Here is an 18,174-nt window from a genome sequence, read left to right as displayed (position 1 = left end):
AGATATTCCTCTTTCTATCAATCTAGGTCTATTATTTTTATGCATGATAGAACACCTGCATGTGCACGTGAGAGTGAGAGAGAGACAGAGAGAGAGAGAGAGGAGCACCTCCCACGGGGTCTGGTGATGCTATTATCTTCTTCCTCCAGTCCTCCAGCCTGTTGGTTCCTGGGCACTTGCGTGAGTGTGGCATGTTTCAGGCTGACTGAGCTGGGGATTCAAATGGCAGTCAGTGTGTGGGATTCAGCTTCTCAGGAGCAGCACATTACGACTGTGCCATAGAGCCAGCCCTCTTTATGTCTCTCAACACATATATACACCTGTGTGCACATGCACACATATTCACAGTAAATGGTCCCTTTAGAGCCTTTTTATGGTGAGAACCAGATATTCTTTTAAATAGAAAACTGGCAATTGTTGTGGAAAGAATCATATTAATGTAAGATTTTCTTTTGAGGCAATATTCATGCAGCAATCATCCTTTAAGACGGTATAGGGGACAAGCCAATGGTGCGGTGGTAAGTCTGCTGGATCCCACATGCCAACTGCATGGTTTGAGTCTTGGACCCAGTGGTTTGAAAAACACACACTGTGTGTGTGTGTGTGTCCAAAATCCTAAAAGGAGAAATGGAAGAGAAGGGATTGTGGCATGGCCATGAGGGGGGTTCTTGCTCTGTCGCTGTCTCCAGTGAGCTCGTGTACCCTCTAAGATTATTAAAAAAGAAGAAGAAGAAGAAGAAGAAGAAGAAGAAAAAGAAGAAGAAGAAGAAAAAGAAGAAGAAAAAGAAGAAGAAGAAGAATATAGCTCTATAACACTGAGGGGTTTTTTTTTTCTGAGAATACAAATTAGGTACAGAAACTAAAATACAGAATGTTGGAGAGTCTAGTAAGAGAAGCACTTGTATGTGTGTGAGTGTGTTAAAAAATGTGTGAATGCTGGATATCTGGAAATAAGCAACATCATGTTGGGTAGATGTTCATCTCTGGCTTTCGTACTTACATGACACTTGCAAGTTAAGACATGTCCTCTATGAGATATGAAATAATGGGAATGCCTCAAATCTTCCTCAAACTCTGGATTGTCATTGGAGTGAAAACTGAGGTATCTCAAAGCCTAATGGAGACAATTAGCTGTAGAGTCAAAAGGCTGCCACCTACTGATATGTGGTCTTTATTAATAGACCTCCCTTCCAGCATTCTAGATTCCATGTTGTCTTTGGTCATTAGTAATCATCTTGGTTCCTTGGTCCTTGTCCAATGAGCGGTTGCCACAGTGTTATGGCTTCCCATCCTGGCCAATGTAGATGATGTTTCTGTTCAACCGGTGGCTGGTGGGCGGGCCAAAGGTGGAAGGTGGGAGAGTCTGTTGGTTGCCAAGCCAGATGTGGAAGGCGGGAAGGTTCCCACCTGTGGAAAGTTTCCACTGTGTTTCTTCTTCCTTCCCCCAGACCGTACATGCATGGGGAAACATTTCTATATAAGGATTTCTGGTAAATTGCCTAAAGACCTTTCATTTAAAAAAAAAAAAAAGTAGGACTTGATTCTGTACATCTCTGGGAGTTGTGATTTATTTTATCATTGTATATAAATATTTACTTATGCAGCTAATTTTGTGCTTTGTACTTTTGATTTCTTTTTCCTAAAGAGGGCTCCATAAATTATGTAAGTTTCAGATCCAAACATGGATCCATTCTTACCCATAGTTCTGGTGCCATTATCACCTGCTACTCTGAAAATTCCCAGATGTGCCCTCCTCCAAGCTGGCAGGAGCTGGGTATGACTTTCCGCCCTGTTCTTTTCTCAACTTCCTGTGGAGTCCACAGCACTGCTGGGATCAAGGTCCAGCTATGTGAGCCTCCCCCAAAACACGATGTCTCTTGTAAAAATAGAATTTTAGACAACCTAAAGTTTAACAGAGTTTAATGGACCAAAGGGGAATTTAAATCAGGCAGCCCCCAGAATGGCTTCCAAGGAACCCCAGGTAGCATTGTGATCAAGTGATATTTACAAGCATGAAAGGGAAAGTGATGTGCAAAAATGGAAATAAGGGAATGAAGTAGAGAAATATTCAATAATTTGATTGGTTATAGTTCAACGTTAAGCTGAATGAACAGTCCAAGAGGTAGGCTTTCTGCTATTGACTGAAGTGTGTCTACTGTGACTGGCTGTAATTTAGCATCTGGCTAAAGAAATAGACTAATGGGTGTGAGTTTGGAACTGCAGCAAGCCATTTCAGACCAAAATAGATTTAACACTCTCTATTTGGAGAAAAAGAGTCTAGGCTTGAGGATTGGAACCCCAAGTATTCAAGGGGTTAGGAGAGAGAGAAAAGGTAAAAAAAAAATGGGAGTCTCGGTGATGTGGAAAGTTGGAGTGCATGGGCCCGGTACTCAATGCGGGATCAGCAGAGAGCCTGATTCTTTGTCTCATGCTCACAAAGAATTAGAGATGCAGACATAGAGGGGATAGTAAAGCTGAGTTTATTGAAGGAGAGAACAGCTCTCAGGCAGGGAGGGGTCCTGGAAAATGGGTTCCAAGAGGAGATGGAGCACATAGTTTTTGTCTTTGTCAAGAACTGTTTTGCCTGGGCTTGTTCTCAGGAGAGTCTTGTGCCTGCATTCCCCTCGCAGTGGGGGGTCACATACTAGATGGATCCAGTTATGTTTTTCTAGTATATATAAGATATGTGTATGTATGTATGTATGTGTATATACATCTGTATGCAGTAGGGTCTTTCTTTGTAACAGTTTTTTTTTTTTTAATTTCATCTAAGCTTTCCTGCCCAAAAATAGTTCTGAACACCGGATAGGAAGATTGAGCCATTGCAAAGAAGATTAAGAATGATGTAACCTCCGGAGGAAGCCTATGGCAAGTGTGAAGAAGAATGTGCTCAGCAGGAGCCCAGGGCGAGGGCCTTTGGAGGAGGGGCAAGTGCAATTCATAGAGCTTTATAGAGACTCAAGTCAGCCTTTTCCAGTGTTTGGCTTCAAGGTGTCAGAATAGGTTTTATAGGTCAACAGGGTAGTTCTAATGATTATCCAAACTTCTCCCCATTCAAGGGAGAAGGCTTGGTTTTATAGAATTACCTGCCCAGTCAGCAGGCTGGGTGTTAGGATTCTGAGCAGACTGCCCCTCCTCCTTGAAAGCAGCAGGCAGCAAAATAGGTCCGGAAATTCCTGAGCATTGGGAAGCCAGCACTAATGCAATTACCTGAAATAAAAGAAGGGGTCAGATAATAAGGGGCAAAGGTTTTTCCTTTTAAATAAGGGCCAGGTAAACAAAACCAGCTGCCTCTGGAGCCAACAAACTCTCCTCATTAAATGTTTTAAGAGGCTAATGGGCCTAAGTGGTTAATTGTGGTACAGTCCCAAAGACTGAATCTACGAGTCTGGGGAAGGGGGTGCGATGGGAGTAGGGATAAAATCTGGCTGGTAGAACTGAAAGGAGGTGAGACCTGCAGGATCCTGGCAGAGGATTCCTACTTGGCCAGAGGGAATTAAAATGAGAATAAGGTGTTTTGATTGGATGTCTCTAATCTTTCTGCTAACATGCTTTGAGATGGACTTGGATGTCTCAGGGCAGTTTTAAATTTATATGCTAATAGAATAGGATCTAGGATAGGTTTTTAAGGTAATTATGGGAAATTTTGCGTGTATGTTTTATAAAAATCTCTGGAAGGTATATATATATCAAAATGTTAACAATGTTAAGTGTTGGGCTTATAGGGTTTTTTTATTTTCATATTTCAATTTTATGTTTGCTTTCTGATTTGTTTATAATGAGCATGTATTTATTTTACAATAAAAATAAAGAGTGGGGCCAGGAGGAGGCATGGTAGTTAAGGTACTGGACTTGCATGTAGTTGATCCATGGTTCAAGTCCTGGACCTGGTGGCTTGCTTTCTCATTCTCTCTTTCTCTGGTCAAATTGAAGAATAATAACAAACAAATAAAATTTAACATGCTTTGAGATGGACTTGGATGTCTCAGGGCAGTTTTAAATTTATATGCTAATAGAATAGGATCTAGGATAGGTTTTTAAGGTAATTATGGGAAATTTTGCGTGTATGTTTTATAAAAATCTCTGGAAGGTATATATATATCAAAATGTTAACAATGTTAAGTGTTGGGCTTATAGGGTTTTTTTATTTTCATATTTCAATTTTATGTTTGCTTTCTGATTTGTTTATAATGAGCATGTATTTATTTTACAATAAAAATAAAGAGTGGGGCCAGGAGGAGGCATGGTAGTTAAGGTACTGGACTTGCATGTAGTTGATCCATGGTTCAAGTCCTGGACCTGGTGGCTTGCTTTCTCATTCTCTCTTTCTCTGGTCAAATTGAAGAATAATAACAAACAAATAAAATTAAATAAATAATTCTTTTTTAAAAAAATAGAGCAACATTTTAAGATGGAAGGGGTTATACAGGAAATAAAATGTAAACTAAAGTGAACCAGAGCTGGTGAGGGAATTTGTAAGTGGGTTCACTTCCTTTGTATACTCTGCCATCTTCGTCACCTCCCCAGATGTATGCTTGATATGATCCGCCCACCTAGAGGCAGAAATGATGGTTGCCAGCACTGAACGTGACAGACTATTTGACCACGCACAGAGGTTTCAACCTCATTGTTCTTGTAATAGTTCCTAGAAAGGTTATTTCTATACAGCCTTTCTTGGCTTTAGCTTTTAGTTGAACAGTTCAGCCACATGGTGTGATCCTAGGAGATGCTGAAATTTCAGGAGAGCTTGGAGGAGGACTATGATTTACCTGAAAGTGTCAGTCTTGCCTCTTTCTTTCCTTTCCTCAGTTCTCCCTATCCTCTCTGATTTATGTGGTCTTCAGACTCCTTCGTAGCCATTGCTGAATTAACTAACTCTTGTGGAGACTGGTGGGTAGCTAAGAATCACCTTTATCATCCCAGTGAGAAAGGCACAAAAAGTAGAGAGTTGCCCCCAGATTAATGGAAAGTCATCTGGAATCTTCCCTATTTCCTTTTCTCTCATCTTTGTTAGAAATCACTGTCATCATCACTTTTAGCAATTTATTCTGTGGACAGAAGTCTGACTGCTTTTTCCTATTTTTCCAAAGTCCTTTCCAGAGGGCCTAGGGGGAATCTCGCCCACAAACATTAACAGGCCATTTTTTCCATTAACAGGGTTCTTCCTCATCCTGTCCCTGGCATAGTATCTTTGAGATGTATATTTCAACCAATTACAGTATATTCTTTTGCTTATCTCTTCCCAAGACACAGAACTTCCCTTTCCTTGAGATGTAGATTAAGCATTTATTTTATGAATCTCTTCCCAGGACACAGATCTCTCCTTCCAATCACCAACCTAAAAATTGTGGAACTATAACCTACAAGCTCCTACTTCCACCTGTTCCACCTTTTTGGGCTAGACCAATGGAAATCTCTTCATTAATTTTGTCTATTACTCTCAAATTAAATAAAAGGAACCCCTGTACCTGATTACCCTGAGAAATGCATATTTTCCTCCTCTCTGGGCTTAGGTCACTCATATTCTGCTTAGAAATAAACCGCATTAATTATTCATCATAAATATTTTTTTTGAGTTGGTTATTTTCCATTGACAATTCTTATCAAAAGCTCACCACAGACTACTTCCTTTTTGCCCAAATCTAAATAATATATTGGCTTCTTCACCACAGGCAGCTACTATCAGAGAATCCAACTTCTCTCAGTAACAGGCAGGAATGTTTCAAATGACCAGATTGTCAATGCTGATTGTTTTCTTAGGAGCTTCACATTTACAAAGGGTAGGTACACCAAGTTGATTGTCCAAGAGTATCTAAGAAAAAGGCTGTGTTTGTATTATAAGATTTGTACCCTATGGTTAAAAGAGTCCCTTTTATTGTAAAAGGATGCTGAGTTCTGGGTGACCAAAGTTCATGTTTCCATAGTAAAATGCGAATGTGGGTTTAAGGTTACAAATGAAAGTTGCAGAAACTTACTGGTATAATGATTCCTTTGACATCAAATGTGAATTGTACTCAGACTGCGGTTATTAAAAAGATGCTGTGATCCTCAGGCTTGGAGAGCAAGGGATCTTTAGCTGGGTCAAAGGTAGAGACGATGCCCAGAGCCATATTTAAGAAGCATTTTCAAGAATCTCTGACACTTCTGTTATTTCTCTTATCCTCCTGGAGAGCTCTTCTATGGCCCTGGCTTCATCTATTGCTTATAAGATAAGAAGACTCTTCCTAGTCAATATTTCCTATTTCAACTTTTCTTCATACCTCTTTCTCCTATCCCCAACTAGCTGGTGTGTATTTTCTCCTTGATTTATTTATGTATCTTTGATATCTCAAACAGAGATTGGATTTTTCCCTTGAGAAATCTGCACCCAGGTCTGACTAGCCTGCATGTCCTTAGCACCAGTGTTTTCCAAGACATTGTCTTGCATTCACGCAGAGTCACCATTGGCTCCCTTCCCCTCTCTTAATCTCTACAGAAACTATTCGTTCTTCCTTCACAGCCTTTCACTTTTACTTCTTTACTCGGTTATTCATACGCAGTTGATTTCTTGGCTGCACTATTGAGGTAAGATGACTTTGTCTACTGGTTTCCTTGTCTGTAGTTCTTCCCTCCCCAATCCTATTCACAACCCAGGGGAATAGCCCAAAACTAACTGAGAATGATTGAATCCAGCTTGTCAGGTTTAAAATGGAGGCAAAAACTAGTCTCTAAAAACATAAACCAAAATTTTGACTGAAGTTCCTCTCCTATATGTCACATGAAGGAAGAAAACTATTTCTTAGTCCAAGAAAATAGAATATTGGCCATCAAGCGGACAGTAATGGGGATCAGATTTCAGAGCCATGTCAGAAGAGCCTTTCATGAATCAGAGTTGTAGCACAATGGAATAGTCTTGGTAATAGAGAACAGCATGTTTTCTGACTTTGGATATGTTCAAGCAGAATGAGAAAATTGCTACTCAAGGTTGTTGCAGTGAGCTTTCATGCTTTAGGCCAGTTTACCATTAAGTCCTTGTCAAATTCTAAACGTTCATAGCATAATCACAGCTTTCTCCATCCCTCCTACCTGCTGGGAATCCAGAGTCTGTTCTTGATGTTCTATGTTTTCCTCATTCCAAATCCTACATAGGATAAGCAACGTCCAGAGGGGTGCTCTTCCTGTCATCCCATGTCTTTTTACTTCCGCTACCTTGAGCCTTTACATAACTTAGGGTAAATCTAGTTATTGCATACCTTTATCTGTCAGGTTCTGTGCTTAGCATTTTTCCTAATTTGATAGGTATATCACCCCTGTGAAATACTAAGATCTGGATCTTAAAAATCTATCTTGAAGAAGGTAGGTAGTGGCCATACTGAGAAACTAAAGTTTTCAACTCCTGGTTCTGTGTACTTGAGAAAAAAGAAAAAGGAGGAAGAGAGGAGTGAAGAGACCCACATCCTAGACTGAGTAGATTAGAGAGGGTGTTCATGAGGTATCTATATATTAAAAAATTACATCTGGTGGAACATCAGTTAGCATAATGGCTAAGTTGCTGGACTCCCATGTAGTCAACTGCAGTTCGAGTCCCAGATCTGGCAGCTTAAACTCGTGCCAGGCACATGTGCGTACGTGCCCAAGATCCCGAGAGGAGAATGGAGGAGAAGTGATTGCGGCGTGACCATCCCCCCTGGGAGGTGATTTCTCGCTTTCTGTCTCTCTGTCTCTCTGGCGAGCGCATGCGCCCTGTAGCAAAAACCTCTCAAAAAAAAAAAAATTACATCTGGCATTTTTATCTCTATAAATATTAAGCTCTGTGTGTTGCAGCAAAAATTGTAAACTGATTTTTCTTTTTTTAATTTATTTTTTAAATAATTACTTAATTGAACTTTATTTATTTATTTTAATTTGACCAGAGATGGACAGAGTGAGAGAGGGACAGAGTGCAGAGCAGGGAATGAGAAAGCAAGCCACCAGGTCCAGGACTCAAATTGCAGTCAGCCATGTGGGAGTCTAGCGCCCTTAACCACCACACCACCTGCCGGCCCCATAAACTGATGTTTAATATAGTTACTGAAAAAATAACACAGAAAAGTGAGGAAACTTTAATATATTTGATTCAATAACAAGAAAAATTATAGTACATTGTCATGTATTTAGTCACTGCATGATATAGTAATAAATATTCATGTCTTCAAATATGTGTTAGGTTAACATTACATAAATTACTTTAAACTTTAACACTAGACTGTTTCAATATGTGTAGCTTTCGTGTAATTTGCCATCTATCGCAACTTTTAAAAAATATCAGAGGTGCTAATATTGAAGCAATAAAAAGAAGATGTTGTTAAGGTCTTAAAGTAACAGACGTGAATATGCCAGCACTGGGCATTGCACACAATAAATGTTTATTTGATCTGAATCTAGCATCTGTATCAGAGATCAGGTGACATGTCATGCCATTGCTTTGTTTTATTCCTTAGTATAAGTAATCATAACATTTTTAAAAAACAGTACTCTGACACAGAAATTCTACTCTTTTTTTACTTTTTTTGGTTTTGTTTTGAGAGAGAGATTTTTGCTCTAGGGCACGTGTGCTTGCTAGAGAGACAAAGAGATAGAAAGTGAGAAATCACCACCCAAAGGGATGGCCACATCACAATCCCTTCTCCTCCAGTCTTCTCTGAGGATTTTGGGCATGCATGCACACACACCCAGCGTAAGTTTTAAGCTGCTAGATCTGGAACTTGAGCTGCTGTCAACTACGTGGGAGTCCGGCAACATAACCATTACATCATCCTTGGGTCCCCAGCAATTCTACTCTTTAAGGAATCTATACTCTCATACAATTTAGTCAATCCTCTATTGTTTATAATTGCATGTTTGTGAGCTGAAAATTGGAGAAATTATAGAAGTTGTCGAGTGCCTACTGTACACCAAGCTCTGTAGGTTGGTTATCTCATTGATCCTTAATTAATCCTGAGGAGTAGATATATTATCTCTCTTTTACAGATGAGAAAACCGAGGCCTGTAGAGGCAAAGTAATTTGCCCAAGATTATATAAGTAGTTAATACCTAATCTGGAACTTGAACTCAGATATCTCTGACTAAAACCTATATTCTCCCAATTTACCAGTGATGTAAACATTGGATTCTGGATTCTGTGCAAATGTCTCGAAGTAGTAAGAGAGGTCAAAGGGAAGCCCAAATAGGTGGAACTCATTCCCCACCATCATTTGAACCACAGCATCTGCTTTACAATAACAAAATTACAACAATTACAAACAACAACCAAAAAACTTTTAGATGAACCATTCTACTATACTGCATAGAGATTTGGTTAGAGATTTAACATTAAAAATAATTTTCACATAGTTCTATAATATGTACTGACGGGTGGGTATCTTCTTAAAAATGAAATAGTTTGGAACCAGCAGATGATGTAATGGCTACATTGTTGGGCTCCCATGGAGTCGATCGCAGTCCAGACCTGGTGGCTTAAACCATGCTGGGCATGTGTGCATATGTGCCCAAGATCCGGAGAGGAGGATGGAGGAGAAGGGATTGCAGCCTGGCCATCCCGCCTTGGGTGATTTCTCACTTTCTGTCTCTTTGTCTCTCTCTATCTTTCTGGTGAGCTCCCTATAGCAAAAACCTCTCAAAAAAAAAAAAAAATGAAAGAAAGAATTTAGTATTAGCCATCAATCAAGGAAATGTTAGTGGGTTGAAAAGGTATTCAGGTGGGGGTAAGGTCTCAGATAATGAAGGTCACCTAACCTTGGGCCATTATCAGCTCAGTCTTCACCAAGAAGGTCTCCCTAAAGCCTGATGGGCCAGTTTCAGTAAAATATTCATAACATAGTATCAGTATAACTTGATATTTCCCTTAAGCCACCCAACCAGAACCAGACCAAAACAAAAACTATTGAGTATCAACCAATTTTAGGAGAGAGGGCTTAGAACTTTAACTTGCTCAAGTTTGTTTTGTTTTTCGTTTGTTTGTTTTTTCACTCATTTACTCATTCATTCTGAATATAGTAGGTGACTATAAGATATTTTGGTGATAGATTGACTATAGGGTATTTTACCCAGGGAGATGAGCTAGAGACTAGAAGCATTTGCAATTCATTCACTGCACTAACTCAGATTTTTGCTTCAGCATTTGCTTTCTTATTTAAAGATGGGAAAATCTATGAAAATGTTGGAATATTCTTTTTACATACTTTTATTACTGTAAGATAGGGTTAAGGATGGACATGGAATAGGTGTTAAATTACTTTCCCAAGGGGGAAAAATGAGTATTTTTTCATTTATCAATTTGTATTATAAAATTGCTATCAATTCCCCTACAGCAAAGCAGTTGAGGTTTCATGTGACAAGAGGTTGGAAAAAAAAAATCATGGTATTAACCCACAAATGGAGATGGAAGTGGAGAAGATAGAAAATATATGATTGTTTGAAAAGGACCCGGGGTCAAAACCTTTTAGGATATAAGAGCCCAAGTGGAACCCTGAGCTATTTCCTCAGACAAAAGAGACATCTGGCTAGAGAAGTGCACTTGTGGTCAGTCCCCTGCATGAGATTTTATCTGATTCTTATTTTATTTCTATTCCAGTTGCTACATTGATGGCCGGGTGGTCAAGGTGATGGACTTCCTGAAAACTCGCCTGTTAGACACACTCTCTGACCAGATTAGGAAAATTCAGAAAGTGAGTAAAAGTACCCTGCGAAGAAGAATGAGTTTGGGGCTAAAGCAAGGAAAAAGTCACAGGGTCCCTGCTCGACTTCCGCACTGTGGGAACCATGGTAGAAAATAGTGGAATGGTGCAGTTCAGGTGGGCATGGCTCAGGGCTCCATCTCACAAATAATGATTGTTGTTTATTGTTTTTCAAACTGGGAGGGGTTTGTGTGTACCATATCAAGGTTTAAAGGTTTAAAAACTGCTCTATTTTAATAAAAATATTTTTCAATAGTTGGTTTCTAAATTGTGAGTTTCAGGCTCAGCCACAATATTAGAAGCCATATAGAAAACTGGTGTTCCAGTTGCTGGGTCTTCCCATACACACCAGGAACACACATTTGTGTCCATGATCCTAGCTGGGAAGGCTGGGGTAAAGATCATATTTCTCGCTTTCTGTCTCTCTGTCTCTCTGGCGAGCGCATGCGCCCTGTAGCAAAAACCTCTCAAAAAAAAAAAATTACATCTGGCATTTTTATCTCTATAAATATTAAGCTCTGTGTGTTGCAGCAAAAATTGTAAACTGATTTTTCTTTTTTTAATTTATTTTTTAAATAATTACTTAATTGAACTTTATTTATTTATTTTAATTTGACCAGAGATGGACAGAGTGAGAGAGGCACAGAGTGAAGAGCAGGGAATGAGAAAGCAAGCCACCAGGTCCAGGACTCAAATTGCAGTCAGCCATGTGGGAGTCTAGCGCCCTTAACCACCACACCACCTGCCGGCCCCATAAACTGATGTTTAATATAGTTACTGAAAAAATAACACAGAAAAGTGAGGAAACTTTAATATATTTGATTCAATAACAAGAAAAATTATAGTACATTGTCATGTATTTAGTCACTGCATGATATAGTAATAAATATTCATGTCTTCAAATATGTGTTAGGTTAACATTACATAAATTACTTTAAACTTTAACACTAGACTGTTTCAATATGTGTAGCTTTCGTGTAATTTGCCATCTATCGCAACTTTTAAAAAATATCAGAGGTGCTAATATTGAAGCAATAAAAAGAAGATGTTGTTAAGGTCTTAAAGTAACAGACGTGAATATGCCAGCACTGGGCATTGCACACAATAAATGTTTATTTGATCTGAATCTAGCATCTGTATCAGAGATCAGGTGACATGTCATGCCATTGCTTTGTTTTATTCCTTAGTATAAGTAATCATAACATTTTTAAAAAACAGTACTCTGACACAGAAATTCTACTCTTTTTTTACTTTTTTTGGTTTTGTTTTGAGAGAGAGATTTTTGCTCTAGGGCACGTGTGCTTGCTAGAGAGACAAAGAGATAGAAAGTGAGAAATCACCACCCAAAGGGATGGCCACATCACAATCCCTTCTCCTCCAGTCTTCTCTGAGGATTTTGGGCATGCATGCACACACACCCAGCGTAAGTTTTAAGCTGCTAGATCTGGAACTTGAGCTGCTGTCAACTACGTGGGAGTCCGGCAACATAACCATTACATCATCCTTGGGTCCCCAGCAATTCTACTCTTTAAGGAATCTATACTCTCATACAATTTAGTCAATCCTCTATTGTTTATAATTGCATGTTTGTGAGCTGAAAATTGGAGAAATTATAGAAGTTGTCGAGTGCCTACTGTACACCAAGCTCTGTAGGTTGGTTATCTCATTGATCCTTAATTAATCCTGAGGAGTAGATATATTATCTCTCTTTTACAGATGAGAAAACCGAGGCCTGTAGAGGCAAAGTAATTTGCCCAAGATTATATAAGTAGTTAATACCTAATCTGGAACTTGAACTCAGATATCTCTGACTAAAACCTATATTCTCCCAATTTACCAGTGATGTAAACATTGGATTCTGGATTCTGTGCAAATGTCTCGAAGTAGTAAGAGAGGTCAAAGGGAAGCCCAAATAGGTGGAACTCATTCCCCACCATCATTTGAACCACAGCATCTGCTTTACAATAACAAAATTACAACAATTACAAACAACAACCAAAAAACTTTTAGATGAACCATTCTACTATACTGCATAGAGATTTGGTTAGAGATTTAACATTAAAAATAATTTTCACATAGTTCTATAATATGTACTGACGGGTGGGTATCTTCTTAAAAATGAAATAGTTTGGAACCAGCAGATGATGTAATGGCTACATTGTTGGGCTCCCATGGAGTCGATCGCAGTCCAGACCTGGTGGCTTAAACCATGCTGGGCATGTGTGCATATGTGCCCAAGATCCGGAGAGGAGGATGGAGGAGAAGGGATTGCAGCCTGGCCATCCCGCCTTGGGTGATTTCTCACTTTCTGTCTCTTTGTCTCTCTCTATCTTTCTGGTGAGCTCCCTATAGCAAAAACCTCTCAAAAAAAAAAAAAAATGAAAGAAAGAATTTAGTATTAGCCATCAATCAAGGAAATGTTAGTGGGTTGAAAAGGTATTCAGGTGGGGGTAAGGTCTCAGATAATGAAGGTCACCTAACCTTGGGCCATTATCAGCTCAGTCTTCACCAAGAAGGTCTCCCTAAAGCCTGATGGGCCAGTTTCAGTAAAATATTCATAACATAGTATCAGTATAACTTGATATTTCCCTTAAGCCACCCAACCAGAACCAGACCAAAACAAAAACTATTGAGTATCAACCAATTTTAGGAGAGAGGGCTTAGAACTTTAACTTGCTCAAGTTTGTTTTGTTTTTCGTTTGTTTGTTTTTTCACTCATTTACTCATTCATTCTGAATATAGTAGGTGACTATAAGATATTTTGGTGATAGATTGACTATAGGGTATTTTACCCAGGGAGATGAGCTAGAGACTAGAAGCATTTGCAATTCATTCACTGCACTAACTCAGATTTTTGCTTCAGCATTTGCTTTCTTATTTAAAGATGGGAAAATCTATGAAAATGTTGGAATATTCTTTTTACATACTTTTATTACTGTAAGATAGGGTTAAGGATGGACATGGAATAGGTGTTAAATTATTTTCCCAAGGGGGAAAAATGAGTATTTTTTCATTTATCAATTTGTATTATAAAATTGCTATCAATTCCCCTACAGCAAAGCAGTTGAGGTTTCATGTGACAAGAGGTTGGAAAAAAAAAATCATGGTATTAACCCACAAATGGAGATGGAAGTGGAGAAGATAGAAAATATATGATTGTTTGAAAAGGACCCGGGGTCAAAACCTTTTAGGATATAAGAGCCCAAGTGGAACCCTGAGCTATTTCCTCAGACAAAAGAGACATCTGGCTAGAGAAGTGCACTTGTGGTCAGTCCCCTGCATGAGATTTTATCTGATTCTTATTTTATTTCTATTCCAGTTGCTACATTGATGGCCGGGTGGTCAAGGTGATGGACTTCCTGAAAACTCGCCTGTTAGACACACTCTCTGACCAGATTAGGAAAATTCAGAAAGTGAGTAAAAGTACCCTGCGAAGAAGAATGAGTTTGGGGCTAAAGCAAGGAAAAAGTCACAGGGTCCCTGCTCGACTTCCGCACTGTGGGAACCATGGTAGAAAATAGTGGAATGGTGCAGTTCAGGTGGGCATGGCTCAGGGCTCCATCTCACAAATAATGATTGTTGTTTATTGTTTTTCAAACTGGGAGGGGTTTGTGTGTACCATATCAAGGTTTAAAGGTTTAAAAACTGCTCTATTTTAATAAAAATATTTTTCAATAGTTGGTTTCTAAATTGTGAGTTTCAGGCTCAGCCACAATATTAGAAGCCATATAGAAAACTGGTGTTCCAGTTGCTGGGTCTTCCCATACACACCAGGAACACACATTTGTGTCCATGATCCTAGCTGGGAAGGCTGGGGTAAAGATCATGGCATGAGACTCTGTCAAAGCTGTCTCTCTCTCTCTCTCCCTCCCTCCCTCCCTCCCTCTTTTTCTCTCATTTTCTTTGTGTGTCTCTCATTAAAAAAAAAAAAAAAAACTTGAAAAAAAAACAACAATAAATTATGAGTTTTATAAAAGGATAGATTTATTTTGTTATATTCTTTTTGGGCAGAGGGGTATGTTGGGTTGCTTTAAGGAGACAGTGATTACATTTATTCAGTGAAATTCTGGTCTGAGGCACTGGCAGTTCTGAGCTATTATTTATACTATTCTTAGGTATCTCAGAACCACTCGGGTAAGAACTTACTTTTGTGAAGATGAGAGGAAGCTATATCATATTAAACAATTGCTTGTAGGTCCTGTCAACAACACACCTTTGGTCAAAAGTTCTCAAATTTGAGTACAATAAAAATCACCAGTGGTGCTCATTGAAGTTTTAATTCTCATTCTCAGTGTTCTCAGTCCAGTTGGAGTGGATCCCAGAGATCTCTATATTAAATAATCCACTGCCAAGTGATTCTACTCAATGCAGATGGTCCTAGGATCATATTTTGAGATATACTGAATTAGTTAATTCTGAATTATGAGGATCTTATATCTATAATTTCTGTAAGACATCACTTTTTTTTTTTTTTATCTATAATTTCTGTAAGACATCACTTTTTTATTTTTTTTAAAGTTTGCTCTGGGGCACTTGTGCTCACTGAAAAGGGAGGAAGAGAAAGAGAGAGAGAGAGAGAGAGAAAGAAATCACCCCCCTACATGACCTGGCCATCCTGCAATCCCTTCTCTTGGGACTTTGGGCATGCATCCACACGTGCCTGGTGTGATTTTTTTTTCTTTTTTTTCTTTTAAAGAATCATTTTTTAAATATTTAGTCATTTATTTGTTTTAATTTGACCTGAGAGGGACATAGTGTGAAAGTGAGAAAGAAAGAAAGTGAGAGAGCAAGCCACCAGGTCCAGAACTCGAACTGTGGCTGGCCAAGGGGGAGGCCAGCACCCTTAATCACCATGCCTCCTGCCAGCCCCCTGGTGTGATTTTCAAGCCACCAGATCCAAGACTCAAGCCATGTAGCTGACCATGTACAACCCAGCTGCCTCGATCTCCATGCCACCTGCTCCCCAGAGACACCATATTTCTCGTTGCCCCATCAGATTCTTTTCTAGGGGATTGGGCCACTTTGACTACTCAGCAATCTCTTGAGCAGATTTAGCACATCTTTGCAGGAAAAAATTGCTACAGCCAAGTCTTCAATAAATACGGGATGAATGAATAAATGAGTGGACGAATGAATGAATGGTGGTTGTATAAAACTAGCCCTGAAAGTAAAATTATATTTGAAGCAATTCTAGAAAAGCATTTTGAAATGGAAAGTGGAAGTCTGTACTGTTTTTGGTATTCATATCAATGTCACACTCTGATTAAAAATGGCCTCTCGAATCCTCTTGTTCTCAAGGGGTTTTAGAGGCTAAGAAACCTCAGGACATCTGAACTCCAGCATCCCAGGCTGATCCTTCCAGAGATCAGGTGCACAGACAGGAGCAGCCAGCACTATTCCTGCTTCCATTGGGCAAAGCCCAGGAGAATGACATGATTTGAACTATTTCTACCAAGTTCTGACATTCATTTAGTGAAAAATACTTGCCAAGCACTTAGCAAGTCCCAGGCAAAGTGCCAGATGCCAAGGATACAAAATGGAATAAGAAATGATCTCTGTCCTCAAGGAACTCACAGTTTTAAGTTTTCATTTTAAAGATATATCACCTAATGCAGCGTAATGTCAACCTATTGAGCATTAGTTTTCTAAGCACGCTATACCAGTCTGATTTAGGTACTGCTCCTTAGAAAGAAGGTATAATTTTCTTTCATCCATTCATTTGTTCATTCTTTCTCTCAATAACTATTTATTGTTTACTACATTTCAAGCATTGTTTTAAGTGATTATGTTACGACAGTGTACAAGATAGTCTAGTCCTTATATTTTTGCCTGTTCCACTTTCTTTATTTTTTTGTTTCAATTTGCTATTCGGCATGTGCCTTCATCAGAGAGAGACTGACAGAGAGAGGGAAAGTGAGAAAGCATCCCCCAGGAGGATGGCCACTCCACAGTCCTTTCTCCTCCACTCTCCTCTTGGAATTTTAGATACATACACACATGTGCCCAGCGTGTTTTTCAAGCCTGTGGATCCAGGACTTGAACTGCACAGCAGACCATGTGGGATCCACCCTCGGCCCGTACAGGAAGGTTCCAACTGTGCTCGTGTTACTACTTCAATATGGCAGGTGGCTTCTGGTCGGAACTAGGACAAAGGTGTCGGAAGATTGGTTCCTCTCCCCACTTTGCATTACCTTCTACCGCTGCGTACTTCTTACTCATCACGGGACATTCAAAAGCTGAAATAGGTGGCTATGCTTACCTCCTAATTTATGTGGGGTACCAAATACTTAAGGAAAAGGACCAGAAACCTGTACATAACTGAGACTCAGACCTTTAAAAGTAGACTTGGAAGGCGGACAGCCAAATGCCAATGGCAGGAACAATCCCCGAAGAGAAATGGCATGTATACAGAAGGCAGCTGACAGGGGAGGGCCAGACTTAACAGCAGGGCTTGGACTCACCTTTTGGTTGTTCCACACACAACATGCCCAGGGATCCCCTCAAGCCAACTTCCTATCCTGACGATCTCTTACTATGAAACAAATTACCTCCAAAACTTTGTGGTGTAAGACAACCTTTTGTTATGCCAACTGTTTGTACAGGTCAGGAGTTCTAGCAATCCCCACAGGGCACAGCAGGATGGTTTGTCTCTGGTCCATGAAGTCTGAAGGTGCAGCTGGAAGACAGGAAGGCTGAGGTGACTTGAAGGCTCATTCATGCACACGACTGGCAGGTGATGCCAGCTGTCGGCTGGCACCTTTGTTGAGGCTGATGGCCAACATATATGCAAATGGGGAACCAGCAGTTAGCGTAATGGCTATGTCGCTGGATTCCCACGTAGTCGACCGCGGTTCGCGTCCCGGACCCGGTGGCTTAAAACTCACGCCAGGTGCATGTGCGTGCATGCCCAAGATCCCGAGAGGAGAATGGAGGAGAAGGGATTGCGGCGTGACCATCCCCCCTGGGGGGTGATTTCTCGCTTTCTGTCTCTATGTCTCTCTCTGTCTCTATGTCTCTCTCTGTCTGTCTGGCAAGCGCATGCACCCTGTAGCAAAAATCTCTCAAAAAAAAAAAACATATATGCAAATGAACCCCATGTACCCTGGGCTTCCTCCCAAGGTTTAAAGTCAGATGCCCAAGAGAGAGCGCCAGGCGGAAGCTGTGCCACCCTTTCTAGTCTGCCCTGAGAAGTCACAGGACATCCCTTCAGCCGCATTCTATTTGTTGAAGCAGTTACCAAGATCTATGAAGGTTTTTTTTTGTTTTTTGGTTTTTTTTCTTTTTTTGGAGAGGTTTTTATTTTTTTGTTTTTTGTTTTTGTTTTTGTTTTTTGCTATAGGACGCGTGTGCGCGCCAGACAGAGACGGACAGAGAGACAGAAAGCGAGAAATCACCCCCCAGGGGGGGATGGCCACACCGCAATCCATTCTCCTCTATTCTCCTCTCGGGATCTTGGGCACGCATACACATGTACCTGGCG

General features: G+C 39.9%; 1 protein-coding gene across 1 annotated transcript in view; it reads left to right on the top strand.

The window, feature by feature from the left end:
* HPSE2 (heparanase 2 (inactive)) overlaps positions 1-18,174 on the top strand; it is a 287,742-nt gene that overhangs the window by 87,446 nt on the left and 182,122 nt on the right. The window contains exon 5 of the mRNA XM_027775254.1: positions 10,592-10,685. Within this exon, the coding sequence (XP_027631055.1) occupies positions 10,592-10,685 (94 nt within the window). The remainder of the gene's footprint in view (positions 1-10,591; positions 10,686-18,174) is intronic.

Source organism: Tupaia chinensis, unplaced genomic scaffold (assembly GCF_000334495.1).
Source record: "Tupaia chinensis unplaced genomic scaffold, TupChi_1.0 Scaffold000539_1, whole genome shotgun sequence".
Taxonomy (NCBI): domain Eukaryota; kingdom Metazoa; phylum Chordata; class Mammalia; order Scandentia; family Tupaiidae; genus Tupaia; species Tupaia belangeri.
Note: the sequence above shows the minus strand (reverse complement) of the source record. Positions and strands in the feature narration are given on the sequence as shown.